The 16,806-nt window shown below is 34.3% G+C and overlaps 1 protein-coding gene and 1 long non-coding RNA gene across 2 annotated transcripts; one reads left to right on the top strand and one right to left on the bottom strand.

The window, feature by feature from the left end:
• The first annotated feature begins 1,820 nt into the window (after positions 1–1,820).
• LOC118492160 (secreted RxLR effector protein 161-like) lies at positions 1,821–2,564 on the top strand. The gene has a single exon (XM_035989974.1). The coding sequence runs from the start codon at positions 1,821–1,823 to the stop codon at positions 2,562–2,564; it is 744 nt and encodes a 247-aa protein (XP_035845867.1).
• A 10,617-nt stretch (positions 2,565–13,181) lies between these two features.
• On the bottom strand, positions 13,182–14,514 carry LOC110939159. Its single transcript, XR_002592021.2, has 3 exons — positions 14,095–14,514; positions 13,589–13,645; positions 13,182–13,497 (listed from the first exon to the last, which is right to left on the bottom strand). It is a non-coding gene; the product is annotated as an uncharacterized LOC110939159 (long non-coding RNA).
• Between the last annotated feature and the right edge of the window lie 2,292 nt (positions 14,515–16,806).

The following is a 16,806-nucleotide window of genomic DNA, read 5'->3' as shown; positions in this document are numbered from 1 at the left end:
CTGGGAAGAAGTATATATACTTACTTGTAGACGACTGTACTCGCTACATGTGGGCATATTTACTAACTTCCAAAGATCAAGCATTCGAAACATTTAAAGAGTTCAAAGAAAAGGTGGAAAAGGAAGCGCAGACCAAGTTAAAAATGCTAAGGACGGATAGAGGAGGTGAATTCACATCGGCTGAATTCAATAAGTATTGCAAAACCAACGGCATAGCAAGACAGCTTACAGCACCATATTCCCCACAGCAAGATGGAGTAGTAGAAAGGCGAAACAGGACGATGTTATCCACTACTCGCAGTATGCTGAAGGCAATGAACATGCCACAGAACTTTTGGGGTGAAGCAATACGACACGCGATATACGTACTAAACAGGGTTCCAACAAAAGCCCTGGTGAACAAGACACCATATGAAGCATTGAAAGGAAGAAAGCCAAATCTGGAACACTTGAAGGTTTTTGGCTGCACTGCTTATGCTAAGGTACTACCACTTCAACAAAAAAAGTTAGATGATAGAAGTACACCTATGGTTTACCTTGGAATAGAAGAAGGATCAAAGGCATACAGATTATATGATCCAGCAAAGAACAAGATATGTGTCAGTAGAGACGTGAAGTTCATGGAAGGTCAACCATGGAACTGGAATAGTTATATGGAGACGGTAGATTCAGGGAATCCCGAATGGACAAACTTTGTTATTCAAGATGATGACAACCCACCAGAGTTAGAGGAAAATGAACCAAGTAGTCCTGGCAGTAGCGGGTCACATCATGACGATTCAGGAGTAGGTCAGACAGAAGAACAAGACTCCTATGTAACCCCGCCAGCACATTCATACAATCAGAACTCAGCAGGAAGTTCAAGCAGTTTATCAAGTGGAGGTCCATCTACCTCTGAAAGTACAACAGAAAGTATTAGCAACACTCCAGTAAGACTAAAAAGTCTCGAAGACCTGTATGAAGAGACAGAAGAAATTCAAATAGATCCACATGAATTATTACTCGCTGAAGAAGAACCAAGGAATTACAAGGAAGCATCTAGTGATAGAAAATGGATTGAAGCAATGAAGGCTGAGTTAGACTCAATAAACAAGAATAACACTTGGAGCTTGACGGAATTACCAAGGGATCACAAGGCAATAGGTTTAAAGTGGGTATTTAAGACAAAGAAAGATGCAAACGGGAACATTGTTAGACACAAAGCAAGGCTAGTCGCAAAAGGATATGTTCAGCAACACGGAATAGACTTTGACGAAGTCTTTGCACCAGTAGCACGTATGGAAACAGTACGACTAATGTTGGCTTTGGCAGCATATCAAGGTTGGGAGGTACATCATTTAGATGTAAAATCTGCATTCTTACACGGAGACCTCAAAGAGGAAGTGTATGTATCACAACCAGAAGGATTTATAAAGCCAGGAAATGAAGGAAAGGTTTACAAACTATCAAAAGCACTGTATGGATTGAGACAAGCACCAAGAGCTTGGAATACGAAGTTAGATCAAACCCTAAAGTCACTTAACTTCAAGAAGTGCACTTTAGAGAACGCAATCTATACAAGAACAAGTGAAGCTTCTACACTAATAGTTGGAGTCTACGTTGATGACTTGATAGTCACTGGAACATCAAAGAATGAGATAGACATCTTCAAATCTCAGATGAAGAACAAATTCGATATGAGCGATCTAGGATTGCTAGCATACTATCTGGGAATAGAAGTAATTTAAACAGGGGGTGAGATAGGCATCAAGCAAATAGGATATATCAACAAGATACTCAAAGACGCCGATATGTTATCCTGCAATGACACGAAGACACCCATGACTCCAGGAACTCAATTGACAAAGACTGAAGAAGGAGATCTAGTAGATGCAACACATTACAGAAGCCTGATAGGTTCTCTCAGGTACTTATTGCATACAAGACCAGATCTATGTTACCCAGTCAGTCTACTTAGTAGATTCATGCAAGAACCAAAGGAACAACACCTGAAAGCAGTAAAGCAAATACTACGTTATATCAAAGGAACTAAAGAGCATGGAATCATCTACAAAAGACAAGGAGGATGTAAGATCACAGGTTATAGTGATAGTAGTTTTGGAGTTAATACAGACAAAGGAAAAGGAACAACTGGTCTGGTATTCTACTTTGGAGAATCACCAATAACCTGGTGTACACAGAAGCAACAAACAGTGGCACTATCATCATGCGAATCAGAATTCATGGCAGCCACTGCAGCAGCATGTCAAGCACTATGGCTTAAAAGATTGTTAAGTGAAATCACAGGCTGGAAGGAAGAAAAGATAACACTCAGAGTAGATAATGTTTCAGCAATAGCACTCATGAAAAATCCAGTCTTTCATGGAAGAAGCAAGCACATTGACACACGTTATCACTTCATAAGAGAATGTGTGGAAAACGAAGATATCGCTGTGGAACACATAAGTGGAGAACTACAACGAGCAGATATACTAACAAAAGCACTAGCAAGGATCAAGTTTGCTACAATGAGGGAACTGCTCAGAATTCAAGATTTAAAGCAACTTATGGATGTTCGAGATTAAGGGGGTGAATGAAACCAGTTAATCTCTTAACATCCCGTACATAGTTAGATAGTTAGAATAAATATATATTACTTAAGCGGTTATAAACTACGAGGGCCGAAGTTGACAAAGTAAAAGATGGAAACTACCACCCTTTGCGAAAGGGTGTGTCTCTCCCTCACAACCATTTCCGATCGGGTACAAGGCACAAGAAGGAAAAGACATCCAGTTGTAAGAACCGAGAGAACCACTTTCTAGCCATTAGATCAAGAAGATGGATTGATAAGATTGAAAGTAACTAAAATTAATATTAAATAGATTTTATCTTATTATGTTTTTAATATTTTAATCCAAAAGGGTAGTTTAGTAAAATTACTCTATTTTGTCTTTTTGTCTATATTATTTTTTATTACTTTTTTGTTTTATTATATTACTTTTTATTTTTTTTTTAAAAAATTATTAAAAACAATTTTTAAATTCAGATTTTTTTAACAAAGACAAATTTTTTTGTGCGCCGTTTTTTGCACGCCTTTTTTACGCCCGACTTTTTCACGCATCGTTTTTTAACGGGTCGTTTTTGCACGCCGTTTTTTACGCTCGGCTTTTTCAAGCGTCATTTTTTTAACGCGCCGTTTTTTACGTCCCGTTTTACCACGGCATTTTTTACGTCCTGTTTTTTTCGCGGCGTTTTTTATGCGCCGCATTCACGCCCCTTGTTTTAGGCGCCGTTTTATCACACGGTTTTTTTACGTTTTACAACTTAAGTAGAAAAAGTTTTACATTTTACGTTAAACTTTTTACGTATTACGTTTTACGTAAAACTTTGTACGTTTTACGGTTTACGTTAAAATTTTTACGTTTTACGTTAAACTTTTTACGTTTTACGTTTTAGGTTTTACGTTAAACTTTTTAAAATTTTTACGTTTTACGATTTACGTAAAACTTTTTACGTTAAAATTTTTACGTTTTACGTTAAAGTTTTTAAGTTTTACGTTAAAAAAATTTACGTTTTACGTAAAAAGTTTACGGTTTTAGCGTTTTTCTTTTCAATTTTTTTTTTACACAAAAACGAACGCACCCAGAAATCGCAACTCGGTAGGTGTCTCAGATATATTGTTATCATCATCATCGACTAGGAAAAAAAATCAACAATAAAAATCAAAAACAATGTTTGGATTCTTGAGAAATAGGGGTTTGGCTCAGATTTTTTTCGATAATCAGAGGCTGCAAAGTGGGGTTGCAGTTTCAAAAATCTACCATCCACCAACCGTGCCGCGTCATCGTCATCAAAATATACGTTTTTTTTTTTTTTGCATCATCACCGCCCGAATCCAAAACGGATCAATACCAACATAGTTCACTGTTCGAAAAACTACCATAAAGCACCAGCAAAACCCACAGATTCAAAGATTCAAAATCACCAGCAAACCCAGCAAAAATCAGTGTTCGAATCTACCAAAAATCACTGTTCAAACATTCAAAAATTCAAACAAAACCCAACAAAAATTAGTGTTGGAAATCTACCAAAATCACTATCCAAAATTTCAAAGAAATACCAACAGATCAATACCACAAAATTTCAAAGAAATACCAACAGATCAAATAACAACAGATCTAAACCCACAAAAATTTCAAACCCACATTTTTTAACAGATCAAACCAAAATTCAAACCTGCATCCGGCTTCACCGGCTCAGCCACCGCCTTCCCCCCGGGCTCAACCACCATCCCTAACGCCACCGCCACCAACCCCAACGCCACCACCACCAAACACCAGTCTCAATGGGTGTGGCGGAGAGGAAAGGGAGGCAGAAGATGTCGCCGGACAGCAGCCACCACCACCACTGGAAACCTCATCCACCGCCGTGAACTCCGGCGAGCCAAATCCGACTCCACCGGAAACCTCATCCTCAGCCGGAAACATGTAAGCTCTCCAAATTAACTCTTCATCGGTCATATGGTGCATAAGTTCTGGTGGCTTCAAAAACCCTTTAAATCCCAAATCAACCGGCAACGGTGGTGCTACCAAATCTACTCCGGCAGGGGCGGTGGTGGAGGTGGCGGAGGGGGTGGTGGTGGTGGAGAGAGAGAGAGAATTGGGTGAATCAGAGACTGAATGAGATGTCTTTTAGGTGGAAAGTAAGAGTGACACCTAAAAATAAACCGAAAGCGAAGAAGAGCATCACAGATAGGAGATTTTGAGTGCTCTTCATTGTTGAGTTTGATTGGAGACATGAGAGAGGAGAGAGGTTATAAAGTTAGTGAATTAAATGAAGAGAGAGAGGATTGATTTGACAATTGGGGTAAATAACTAAAATACCCCTTTTTCTGATTGGTTGAGAGTGGTTTTCACGGTTCTTACAACTGAGGGTGATGTCTATTTTAACGGGTCCCTATATATATATATATATATATATATATATATATATATATATATATATATATATATATATATATATATATATATATATATATATATATATATATATATATATATATATATATATATATATATATATATATATATATATTAAATCACATAAATTCCTTGTGAGTTATCCTACTTATTTCAAGTGGATTAACTCAATGTATCTTGTCTATTATTATAGACTAAACCATGTAGTGGACCTTGAATGTTACCATGAAATGAAACTCGTGTAGTAGACCTTGTATGGTGCAATGCAATGAAAAGTTTTCACTCTTGTAAAATCGTTTCATGAGAGCATCCTAACATGATGATTGTAGTCAAGACTCAAGAAGAAATCCTAGTTCACTACAATTGACGCTTTGATACCCATCTGTCACACCCTGCTTGTAGCAGAAGCGCATAGGTGTGATCATGAAAGGTTCGCATAGCATTCGATAGTGTAAACAATCTACATGAATAAAATAAACCATGATGCCAATGTTATTTATATATATATATATATATATATATATATATATATATATATAGGACAAAGATCCTTAGGAACCACCTTTTATTGCGAGAACCGCGAGAACCAATGTGACCACAACCAAAAATGCCTAAAAATAGCTAAAAAACACACAACAATTTTTTTATTTTTTTTTAGTATTTTTTATAAGAAATTCGCTACTTTTAGTAGCAAAAAAAATTAATTTTTTTAAATAATTTTTTTTTGCTACTAAAAGTAGCGATTTTAACATTAAAAATATTAAAAGAAAAAAAAATTTAGATTTTTTTTTATTTTTTAGGTTTTTTTGGGGTTTAGTTTTTAGCATTTTAGCTTGGGGGTTAGGTTTTTTTTTTGAGGGAGGGGGGGGGGGTAGAGGTGTACAGAAAAACTGGTTTCGGAAAAAAAACCGGAACCGGTTTTTCTAAAAACCGGTTTTTTATAACCGGTTCGGTTACAACCGGTTTGACCGGTTATTAATCAGTTACATATTTTCTGGCCCGGTTCGGTTTTAAAACCGGTTTATAAAAAAACCGGTTATAAAATCAATTATTTAAAAAAACCGGTTAAAAACCGGTTAACCGATAACGATATAAAAAAAACCGGTTAAAATAACCGGTTAAACCGGTTTTTTTTGCCCAGCTATAAAAAACGGTCATATGACCGTTAGAACCTTGATATAGCCGTTTTTTTTGTTTTTTTTTTTTTTGACCAAAACTCATCTCAAACTTAGTATAAAAGGGTGGTGGGTGTTTAGGTTCATTCACAACACTTGATAACCTTCAAAAACTCTAAAAAAGTCCCTCATTCTTGTTCGATAACTCTCAAAACGCTATGGCAACGTCTAGTGCCCATGATTCGGTCCATGTTGGCGAGTCTACAACCGACACGGTGATTCGTGTTGTTCCAACAAAACGCAACCCCGAGATTTGGTCACATTTTGATTTGTGCGAGATGGCCAACGGTAAAAGAAAAGCGCGTTGTCATCATTGTCTACGTTTTTACGCCGAAACCGCAAACTCCACGTTGAAGCAACACGTCGAAAAAACCGTTTTGCAAGGCGTTGAAACAACAACAAGTTGGTGGTCAAGCTTCCATGGCAAGTGATGGCGCTAATATTTTCAACTACAATTTCAATATGGTTAGGGATGAAATGGCGAAGTTTGTAATCCAAGAAAGTTTGCCGTTCAACCACTTCGACAACCAACGCTATACAAAGATGGTTCAACGAACTCTCCAACCACGATACACTCATGTAAGTCGTGCTACTCTTAGGAGGGATTGTTTAAAATTGTGGAAAAAAGCTAAACTAGAATTAATTTCTTATTTTGAAAAATTAGAAACCGGTGTTAACTTGACTAGCGACGTTTGGTCCGCACCGCACGGTTCACCCGATTCGTATATTTGTGTCACCGCCCATTGGATTGAACCGGTGACGTGGCAAATGATGAAACGCACGATTTTGTTTAAATTGTTCGATTACCCTCACACCGGTGAAGCTATATATAAAGTAATCGACAAATGTATTACAACATACAAATTGGAAAATAAAATTTTTTCAATATCTTTTGATAACGCCTCAAACAACACGAGCGCGGTAATGCGTTTAAAATTAAAATACAATCCGATTTGTGAGGGTACTTTTTTCCATAGCCGATGCGTTGCACACATCATAAATTTGGCCGTTCAAGACGGTTTAAAGGTTATTGAAACACAAAAAGAAGCTTTCAAAAGAATGTTACGAAGTATATTTAGTAACATTCAAAATATATTAAAACTTGTAAGGAAGCGGGTCGAATATGCTTAGGACCCAATTGGGACGTTGCTCATAGGTGGAACTCGACTTGCATTATGTTTGAAAAAGCTATTTTGCAAAAAGAAAGTTTAATAGAATTTCATAACCTTTTGGCTAGTCGTGGAAAGTGTTCGCCTTACCACCCATCGGGTTGGGAAACTATTGAAAATGTTACACAAGTGCTTCAAGTTTTTAAAACATCAACAAAGACTTTATCGGGGGTTTATTATCCAACAAGTTCATTGGTACTTCACAATTTGTTTAAAATGTGTTTGAAAGTAAACGAGTTGTCAGAGGTAGACCATATTGTGACATGGCGGATACAATGAAGGAAAAATTAAGAAAATATTTTAAAGAACTACCGGCGGTTTTCACTTGTGCCTCCGCTCTAAACCCTTGTTTTAATATTTTTGGAACCGGGTCTTTGATTGAAAAAATTGCACACCAATTGAATTTAAACACCACTCAAGAATCAAACTTTGGTGAAGTCGCAAAATCTCGTTTCAACGATCAACTTTCAAAATTGTTTGATGTTTATGTAACAAAATATGGTTCAACCTCGTCACACATTCACGCGTCAATGAGAAACGCCGCTTTCGGTGAAGGTTCAAGTCAAATGGAAGATACCGATTTGTATGTTTATAACCAATTGTATGATGAGTCGAGTCAAATGCATCGTGGTAACACTAGTAGTAGTGAACTCGGTCGGTATGGTGGGTCGAACTTTCTACAAATGATGAGTTCACAAGATTTTAAAAATTTTGATTTGTTGGCTTGGTTGAAAAGTAAGGAAGATCAATTTCCGATCTTAGCCACAATGGCCCGAGATTTACTAACGGTCCAAGCTTCTACGGTAGCTTCGGAAAGTGCTTTTTCTATTAGTGGTAGGGTGATTTCGATAAGGAGGACTCGACTAACACCTAAGGCGGTTGAGATGTCGATTTGCTTAAAAGATTACTTGGATGCGGCGGAGAGAGTTCAAGACAAACGTTCACTCGAGGAAGAATTAGATTACGAAGAAGAAGTTTACGAGGACGAGGTCGAAGCCGAATTGACAACCCCAATGACCGACGAAGAAGCCGAATTAGATGAATTCCTACGCAATAGTTCGGGTTCGGTTCGGCCGAAGAAGATTAAACGACGCTTCTCAAGATATATTTTAGTATTGTAGTTCCACTAAAAAAATATATATATATTAGTGGACGTTCTTGCGGATTAATAGTTTAAGTTTACGCATTTCGTTTGTTATGTTTATCGTTCGTATTTCATTGTTATGTAACCGTATGTTCCAAGACTAATGATATTATTATGTGTTTAACTTTTTATGAGTTTATTGTTAACTTTTTTTATAAAAAAACTGCATTTAGCTGAAAAAAAACAGCCCAAATAGCTGAAAAAATGAAAAAAATAACATTCTGTTAACTTCCTGCATGTTTCTGCACAACCGGTTATTATTCCGTTTTTTTTTTCGGTTTCTGTTAACCGGTTTTTTTAACCGGTTTCACACATATCGGTTAATAATCGACAGATAAACCGGTTTTTTTTTAACCGGTTACAACCGGTTAGGACCGGTTACAATATTTCCCAGTTAAAACCGGTTATTAACCGTAACCGGTTAATAAAAAACCGGTTGTTTTTTTTCTGAAAATAACCGAACCGGTTATTAACCGTAACCGATTTTCCAAAATAACCGATTTGTACACCTCTAGGGGGGGGGGTAAGTTTTTTAGCTATTTTAGGTTGACATTGGTTCTCGCAATAAAGGTGGTTCTCGCATGAATCTTTCCCTATATATATATATATATATATTACTTGAAATAACAACACAAGATGTAGGTGTTTTGTTCACAACATATCCCAAAATACTTAATGAGTAACGTGTTAGGTTTATAAATTTGTGGAAAGGATTAGAATTTGAAAAGTATGAAATAACACAAATACCCTATCACTTCATCAGAGTCATTCCATCCTCGTATCATTGTCTCCAAATCACTAAAACCACATTCCATTCCATCTGAGCCACGGATAACAGATGCTCCATCTCCATCTTCGAATCTGTCATAAACAATCTGGTATTAGCGAACCTTCATCTCTAGTCACTTCAATCTTCATCTTCTTCAAACCTTTCTTGTATGTTTCTGGTCCAATTTGACCTCTCCATTTCTCCACCTTCTTTGTTGATTAACATAGTTTAGTATTTAATTAAGGTTTAACATAAAATAACAATGAGTTTGAAGCATTCATATTATGGTGTTGTAGTTCATCATTCATTCTTTACTGCCTTAAAATGGTTTTATATTGGTGAAGTTATTTTTTCACACTTTCAGATTGAGTATCCATTACCCAATATTATGTCTACAGCCTTAATGGTTTTTATATGGCTGAGTTTTTGGTTGTTTAACGTGTGTTGATCGATTTTTATTATCCAAATTTTTTTTTATTTATTTGAGCTGAATTTGTTCTGTGATAATCAAATTGGTGTTCATTCTATGGATTGCTTATTGGTGATGATCGATTCTTGTTGAAAACAGAATTGGTATTTTGGTAACATGTAAACATTCCGTTGGAACGTCTTGATTTCCATCAACTAGGTGAAGGAATTTAGATTTCCTATGATTGAGGGATTTCATTGGAATTAATTCTGATCTCAATTCCTTCCTTGACCAACCAAACAAGTTTTCAGATGGAACTAATTTCCATTCCAATTCCATTTCGAGGTAATTCCATGAACCAAAAAGGGGTCTTAATGTTCACAAAATGACATTGGGCAAAATATAGTTTTTTTTTTTTTTTTTTTTTTTTTTTTTGTATAAAACAAGGCTTTGACACCTATATATCACACTGGGGCGAAATATATGCGGCAACCCCTTCAAAAGTTGGCGTCTTCCGTGTATCCCTTGTTCCTTGACTTCCTATCAAGCAAATGCTTTTATTTTCCTAAAATACATGTGAAAAAATTTGTCAACAACAATGTCGGTTAGTTCACAGGTTTTGTTTGACCCAAATGAATTTTGTAATCATCTGATAATTTTGTATGAAAACCGGTATGCATAGTGTCAACGAAATTCATGGATCAATTAATGTGTAGTTAGGACATTAATGTACGTGCCGACATAAGATAGTAACCATATCTCAACATTGTTATTTGTCGTTACCGGGGCACTAACTCTATAATGATGCAGCTGCCCTGACTTGTTGGACACAAAAGCACTCTCGTAGGGTCTCAGGGACCAAGAGTGGAGAATGCCTAGACTCGATAGATCTACCACTTTTGTTCCTCGGTCTGTATTGTGACTAATGGCTACTCATGGAACACTACTTATGCGCACATGATCTAAGTGATTTCATTCCCTAACTATTATACCAGTGTGTAACATGTATCTCCCCCAAATTTTAAAAGTAAAAATATTTAAACAAGGGGCCGTGACTCACAATTTGTGTTCGTGCACACGCTAGAAATCACTTTGGTTTCCTTGTTTGTATCTGAACTGCAAGTGTCCTAATTTCGTTAAGGCACTTAGGTCTAGGTGTTTGATCAAGTAATTGGTCTTTCATCGTAAACCTTGTTAAGACTTGACCTTGTTTGTTTGGTTGAAAACCTTTGTTTGTTTAGACGCGTTGGTGATTGATTATCTATATGATTATATGTGTAATGTATCTACATACATTTGTATCTTTGTTTATGTATGCCCGGGCCTAGCCCCTTGCACGACCTCGTGTCCCACACGATTGTTTTGTACTTGTTCTTGTAATGTCCGGGGCCTAGCCCCTTGTACTCGTGTCCCACACGATTTCTTTGTTTAGTGAAACTATATATATATATATATATATATATATATATATATATATATATATATATATATATATATATATATATATATACATATATATATATATATATATATAGGGCTTGGTTAGATAAGAAACCCCTTCTTTTTAAGAAAACTATGGAAACCCATTCTGAACCATTGATTAGCTTACATCTAAGTTGATCAAAGGCCATGATTATTTTGGTGTTAATAAAAATAAAAGGAAATACAAAACACTGCCAACTTGTACCATCCAAGGGCATTTTCGGTAGGTAACATAAACATCAAATCACCATAAAAGCTTCTCTTTCTCTTACCTCTTTCTCTTACCTCTTTCTCTTTCCTCTTTCTCTTTCCCATTTCTTCTTCCCTGATCTTGAAGACAACCATAGCCACAACCATAAAAGCTTATCCGGACGGTTTGAAGACCCTTCTTCGTGTTCAGGTGTTGTTGATTAGAGAAACAATAACCTTTAGAGAGAGAACGATGACAAGATAAATGTTTTTAGAGAGAGAAAGTTGATGTTTTAGAGAGAGAAACAACAATCTTCATCATGTTCATCTATAATCTTTATTTTTTTAGAGAGAGAGAGATTTGAATGTTCAAGTGTGTGTGAGAGAAGAAGGTTTGAAGACCCTTCTTCGTGTTCATCGGACGGGTATAGATCCGGTAAGTGTTCTTGAAATATCATTTCACACTTGATTTTTTGTTGAAATGGTTGTTAATATGTTTTTATGTGCTGAAAGTGTTTTAGTAATGGTTAATGGGGTATCCATGGTTAATGTTCATGTATTTTAAATAAATCAAAAACTTTAGGATGAAATTTTGAACGAGTTTTTTTTGTTGGTTTGGTTGTTTGTTAGGGGCTTTTGATCTTAACAGTAGCTGTTCTTATGTTGGTTTGGGTTGCTTGTTTGGGTTTATGATCTGAACAGTAAGTGTTTTTTTTTTTTGGTTGCTTGATTCACAGACTCAGGCCCATAACATGTGTTAAGCCCCATGTTAGAATCTTATATAACGTGTGTTAATTTATAGAAACAAACCCATAAAGATATTCAATTGACAAGCTTGATGGATTTAAATAAATCCAAAACTTTAGGATGAGATTTTGAACGGGTTTTTTTGTTGGTTTGGGGCTTTTGATCTTAACAATAATTGTTTTTTTTTTGTTGGGTTGCTTGATTTACAGAGACAGACCCATAACATGTGTTAAGCACCTGTTAGAATGATATATAATGTGTGTTGATTTACAGAAACAGATCCATAAAAGATATTGAATTGACAAGCTGGATGGATGTAGGCGACGTTAATGCGGGGACATTGAATAAGTCACATCCTTTGGGAAAGATGTCTTCGTTCATTTATAGCATGTGTTGGTGGTTCATGCTGTAACAGAACACCATGATGTAACGTGTAATATGAAACGAGCCATTTATGGTAACACATGTACCGGTAATTTTGGAATATATAATATTGTATTCATGTATAAGCTAGTGGTTTACAAAACACCATGATGTGTATATACTGATCTAACATGTGTTACAATTTGTCTGTTCGGAACATGTAATTGCTTAACATGTGACAAGGGTGAAAACAGTCGACGGGGGCGATGAGTTTAATGGGGAGCTTAGTTAATATCGTAATCTTGTTGTAACCCCACTTGTATACATATGATAACATGTAAGCATCCATTATAACCCGACTTGTATTCATGTATATGAAAGTGGTTTGCAAAACACCATGATGTGCATATACTGACCGTAACACGTGAACAAGTTAACATGGAACATACAAGTTAATATCGTAACACCGTATACCTGAATAAAATGTGTTAAGCCTCTGTTATACCTGAATACATGAGTATAAGCTATTGGTTTCCAAAACACCATGATGTGTATATACATACTGTAACATGTGTTAAGCGACTGAAATGTATAACGTGTGTTAAGCATCTATTATAACGTGTGTAAAGACTTCCACAGTGGATGAATAAACTCCAATAGTAACTTAATAACAACAGAGTAAACCTGATATAACGTGTGTTAAGCCTCTATTATAACATGTGTTAAGACTTCTAGAATGGATGCATAAACTTCAATAGTAACTGTAACAGTAAAGGTACAAATACGGGCGCCTCCAACAGAAAATGTGTTAAGTCTAGACCGTTTTAACATCGTGTACTAGAGAAAACAAGAAGAGTCTCACATTACATATTACTAGTAAACAAAAATACATAGCACTAATACGTGTTACGTTGTACATGGGTTTCATGTCACATGTAACACATGCATGTCCTGAAGTTCAAACTATAACACGTGTTAATTGTGTTGTGCTGTAACATAAACATGGTCATGATCCTTAAGCATCTGATCCACGTTTGACGAAACCAACGGACCCGAGAATTGGATCTTGTTTCCCTTGTATCCATCACCATCCTAATAACAAAAAGATAAGATAACCGTTAAGTCGTTAACCACACATAACTATTAACACATTCATAGCCAGAAAATCTAGTAGAATCACCACCTGGTAAGGTAGCTACGGGTTGTAGTAACAGGATATGTCATCTAGTAGAATCACCACCTGGTAAGGATGAAAAAAAAAGACAAACATTTTATTGAAAATAACATCACCGAAAATCAAAGAACTCAGAAAAAAACTCAAAAGTAATGAATCTAACATCAAATCTGCTTCAAACCCATATGTTTGAAACACATATAGATCTGAAACAACTAAGAAGACCTGATTTTTGAAGAAAGAAATTGGGCACACAAAAATTTCTTCTTGGTCTTGATTTAAAATTTTTAAATAAACAAAAGAAGCTCTGATTTTAAATCTATCAAATATCATAAAAAGTATAAATTTAAACAAATTACATAAATAGCAAAAAAAACGTGTTTCTCTCACACACATTTGTGCGTATGTTCTTGGTGTCCAGATGAACAAGATGAATATTGTTGTTTCTCTCTCCAAAACATCAGTTTTCTCTCGCTAAAAACAGAATTAAAGATGTGATGAGAGCAACACCTTACTTTCTTTTCTTGAAGAGCTTCGATAATTGCTTCGATCCTCAGATTTGGTGGCTTCAATAGAAAGTAATGAGTATAAGATCTACCCGGCGACATTAACGGGTTATATGATGGATTTGTCTCAATGGACATTAATGGAGAAAGGAATAAATGAAGAAGTAAATTGTAAATGAAGATGTGCAGGACATTAATGAAGGTCTTTCTTAGAAATGAAAATGATAGATATGGAGTTAGAAAGATACATTGGGAAGATAAATGGGTAATAAATGTTGTCAAATCATAGTAGACAAAAGTCAAGTTATCTTTTAGAGTTAGGTAGTATAATGTTGAATTTACCAAAGTGCCCTCAAAAGCAAAAAGAAAGATGGAGATGGCTGGGACACGTGGCCAATTGTAGGCCTTGTAATGGGTTTTCAAAGTTTTCTCAAAATAAGGGGTTTTCTCTAGAGCATTATCCTATATATATATATATATGTATATATATATATATATGTATGTATATATATATATATGTATGTATATATATATATATGTATGTATATATATATATATGTATATATATATATATATAGTTAGGTTAACGTACAAGAGCCCTTATCCTACATTACGTACGCGATCATCTCAGCTGTTACAAAAAACCAACATGCGATTTCATCAAAATTATCACATGCGATTTCATCCATGTTAGTTTATAACAAGCGATTTCACATATCGTACATAGCCCGTTAAGCCATTTTGTACAGTACACTTTCTCTCTCTCTCTCTCTCTCTCTATATATATATATATATATATATATATATATATGGGATGGATCATGAGAAAACTTAGTTTAAATGAGAAAACCAAAAAACTAACTAAAAAAGCCTAAAAACATACCAATTTTTTTTTTTTACATTTTTTAATAAAAAATCGCTATATTTTATGCATGGAAAAAAATTTTAAAAAAAATAAATAATTTTTTTTGTTGTATTGCACATGTGCACTATTACGGATATAATGCACATGTGTAGTACAACAAAATATATATTTTTTTTGAGAATTTTGTTTATATATAAAAATTAGCGATTTTTTTATAAAAAAAATTGTAAAAAAAAAAATTGGTATGTTTTTTAGGCTTTTTTAGTTAGTTTTCTAGTTTTATCATTTAGATGTAGTTTTCTCATGATCCTTTCCCTATATATATATATATATATATATATATATATATATATAGTGGAGAGTTCAAATGAGAATAATTTTTTTTGTAAGAAGAAAAAAGAAGAAATTTCAGCCAATAATAATGCTTTATTTTACTTTATTTAATACAAGTATTTAATGTCACTATAAGGGTACATTGGTAAATCTACATAGGTCATTAATTTGTAGTCTTCCTCTTTAATAACTAACTACATTAAATAATTTGTAACTTATTTTCAAAATATATATCTTTCAAAAAAAATAAAATAAACAATTTAAAGTGTATGATAAATTACAAGTTGTGTAGGATAAAGTACGAGTTGTGTATGATAAATTTCAACGTGTAGGATGAATTTCGAAATATGTAGGATAACTTTTGATGTGTGTAGGCAAAAAAAAATTAGTGTGGAGGATAATAGTCTTTATGACTAATTAATTAGTCAAAAATGATAATAAATGACATAAGTGAAAAAACTATTTAATGTTTTACAAAATTACCCTTTGTTCTTTTTATTCTCAATTAAATTTTCTTTTCAAATAAACCTTCCCCTATATTATATATATATATATATATATATATATATATATGGTTAGGTTAACATACAAAAGCCCTTATCATACTTCACGTACGCGACAATAGTAACCCTCAGATCAGGGCTATAATAATGCATGGAACATATAATTACGCATGGGAACACATAATCACGCATGGATTCAGTTTTTTTTATTATCACGCATGGGATACAAAATCACGCACAATAAGTTGATCAAAAAATAATCACGCACGTTATCTTTTTTGTCGCGTACGTTAATGTAGGTTAAGTCGTTTTGTACATTATACTTTACATATATATATATATATATATTTGTTGATTGTAGCTTGCCCGATTCTCTGATTGTCCTTGTATTTGTCATGGATATGTATATATATGTGTATATTGTCCATGTATCCTTGTAGTTATATATATATATATATATATATATATACATATATACTTTGTCATACTTCATTCCATGTCCCTGTAGGTGTATTTTATCTGGTATTTAGTTAGATATAATTTCCTACATCTTTCTACTAAATACATATAACACATATTTAGTTAGATTAATTTGTAGTCTTCCTCTTTAATAACTAACTACATTAAATAATTTGTAACTTATTTTCAAAATATATATCTTTCAAAAAAAAATAAACAATTTAAAGTGTAGGATAAATTACGAGTTGTGTAGGATAAAGTACGAGTTGTGTATGATAAATTTCAACGTGTAGGATGAATTTCGAAATATGTAGGATAACTTTTGATGTGTGTAGGCAAAAAAAAATCAGTGTGGAGGATAATAGTCTTTATAACTAATTAATTAGTCAAAAATGATAATAAATGACATAAGTGAAAAAACTATTTAATGTTTTACAAAATTACCCTTTGTTCTTTTTATTCTCAATTAAATTTTCTTTTCAAATAAACCTTCCCCTATATTATATATATATATATATATATATATATATATATATATATATATATAGGGTTAGGTTAACA

Source organism: Helianthus annuus, chromosome 5, assembly GCF_002127325.2.
Source record: "Helianthus annuus cultivar XRQ/B chromosome 5, HanXRQr2.0-SUNRISE, whole genome shotgun sequence".
Classification (NCBI taxonomy): Eukaryota; Viridiplantae; Streptophyta; class Magnoliopsida; order Asterales; family Asteraceae; genus Helianthus; species Helianthus annuus.
Note: the sequence above shows the minus strand (reverse complement) of the source record. Positions and strands in the feature narration are given on the sequence as shown.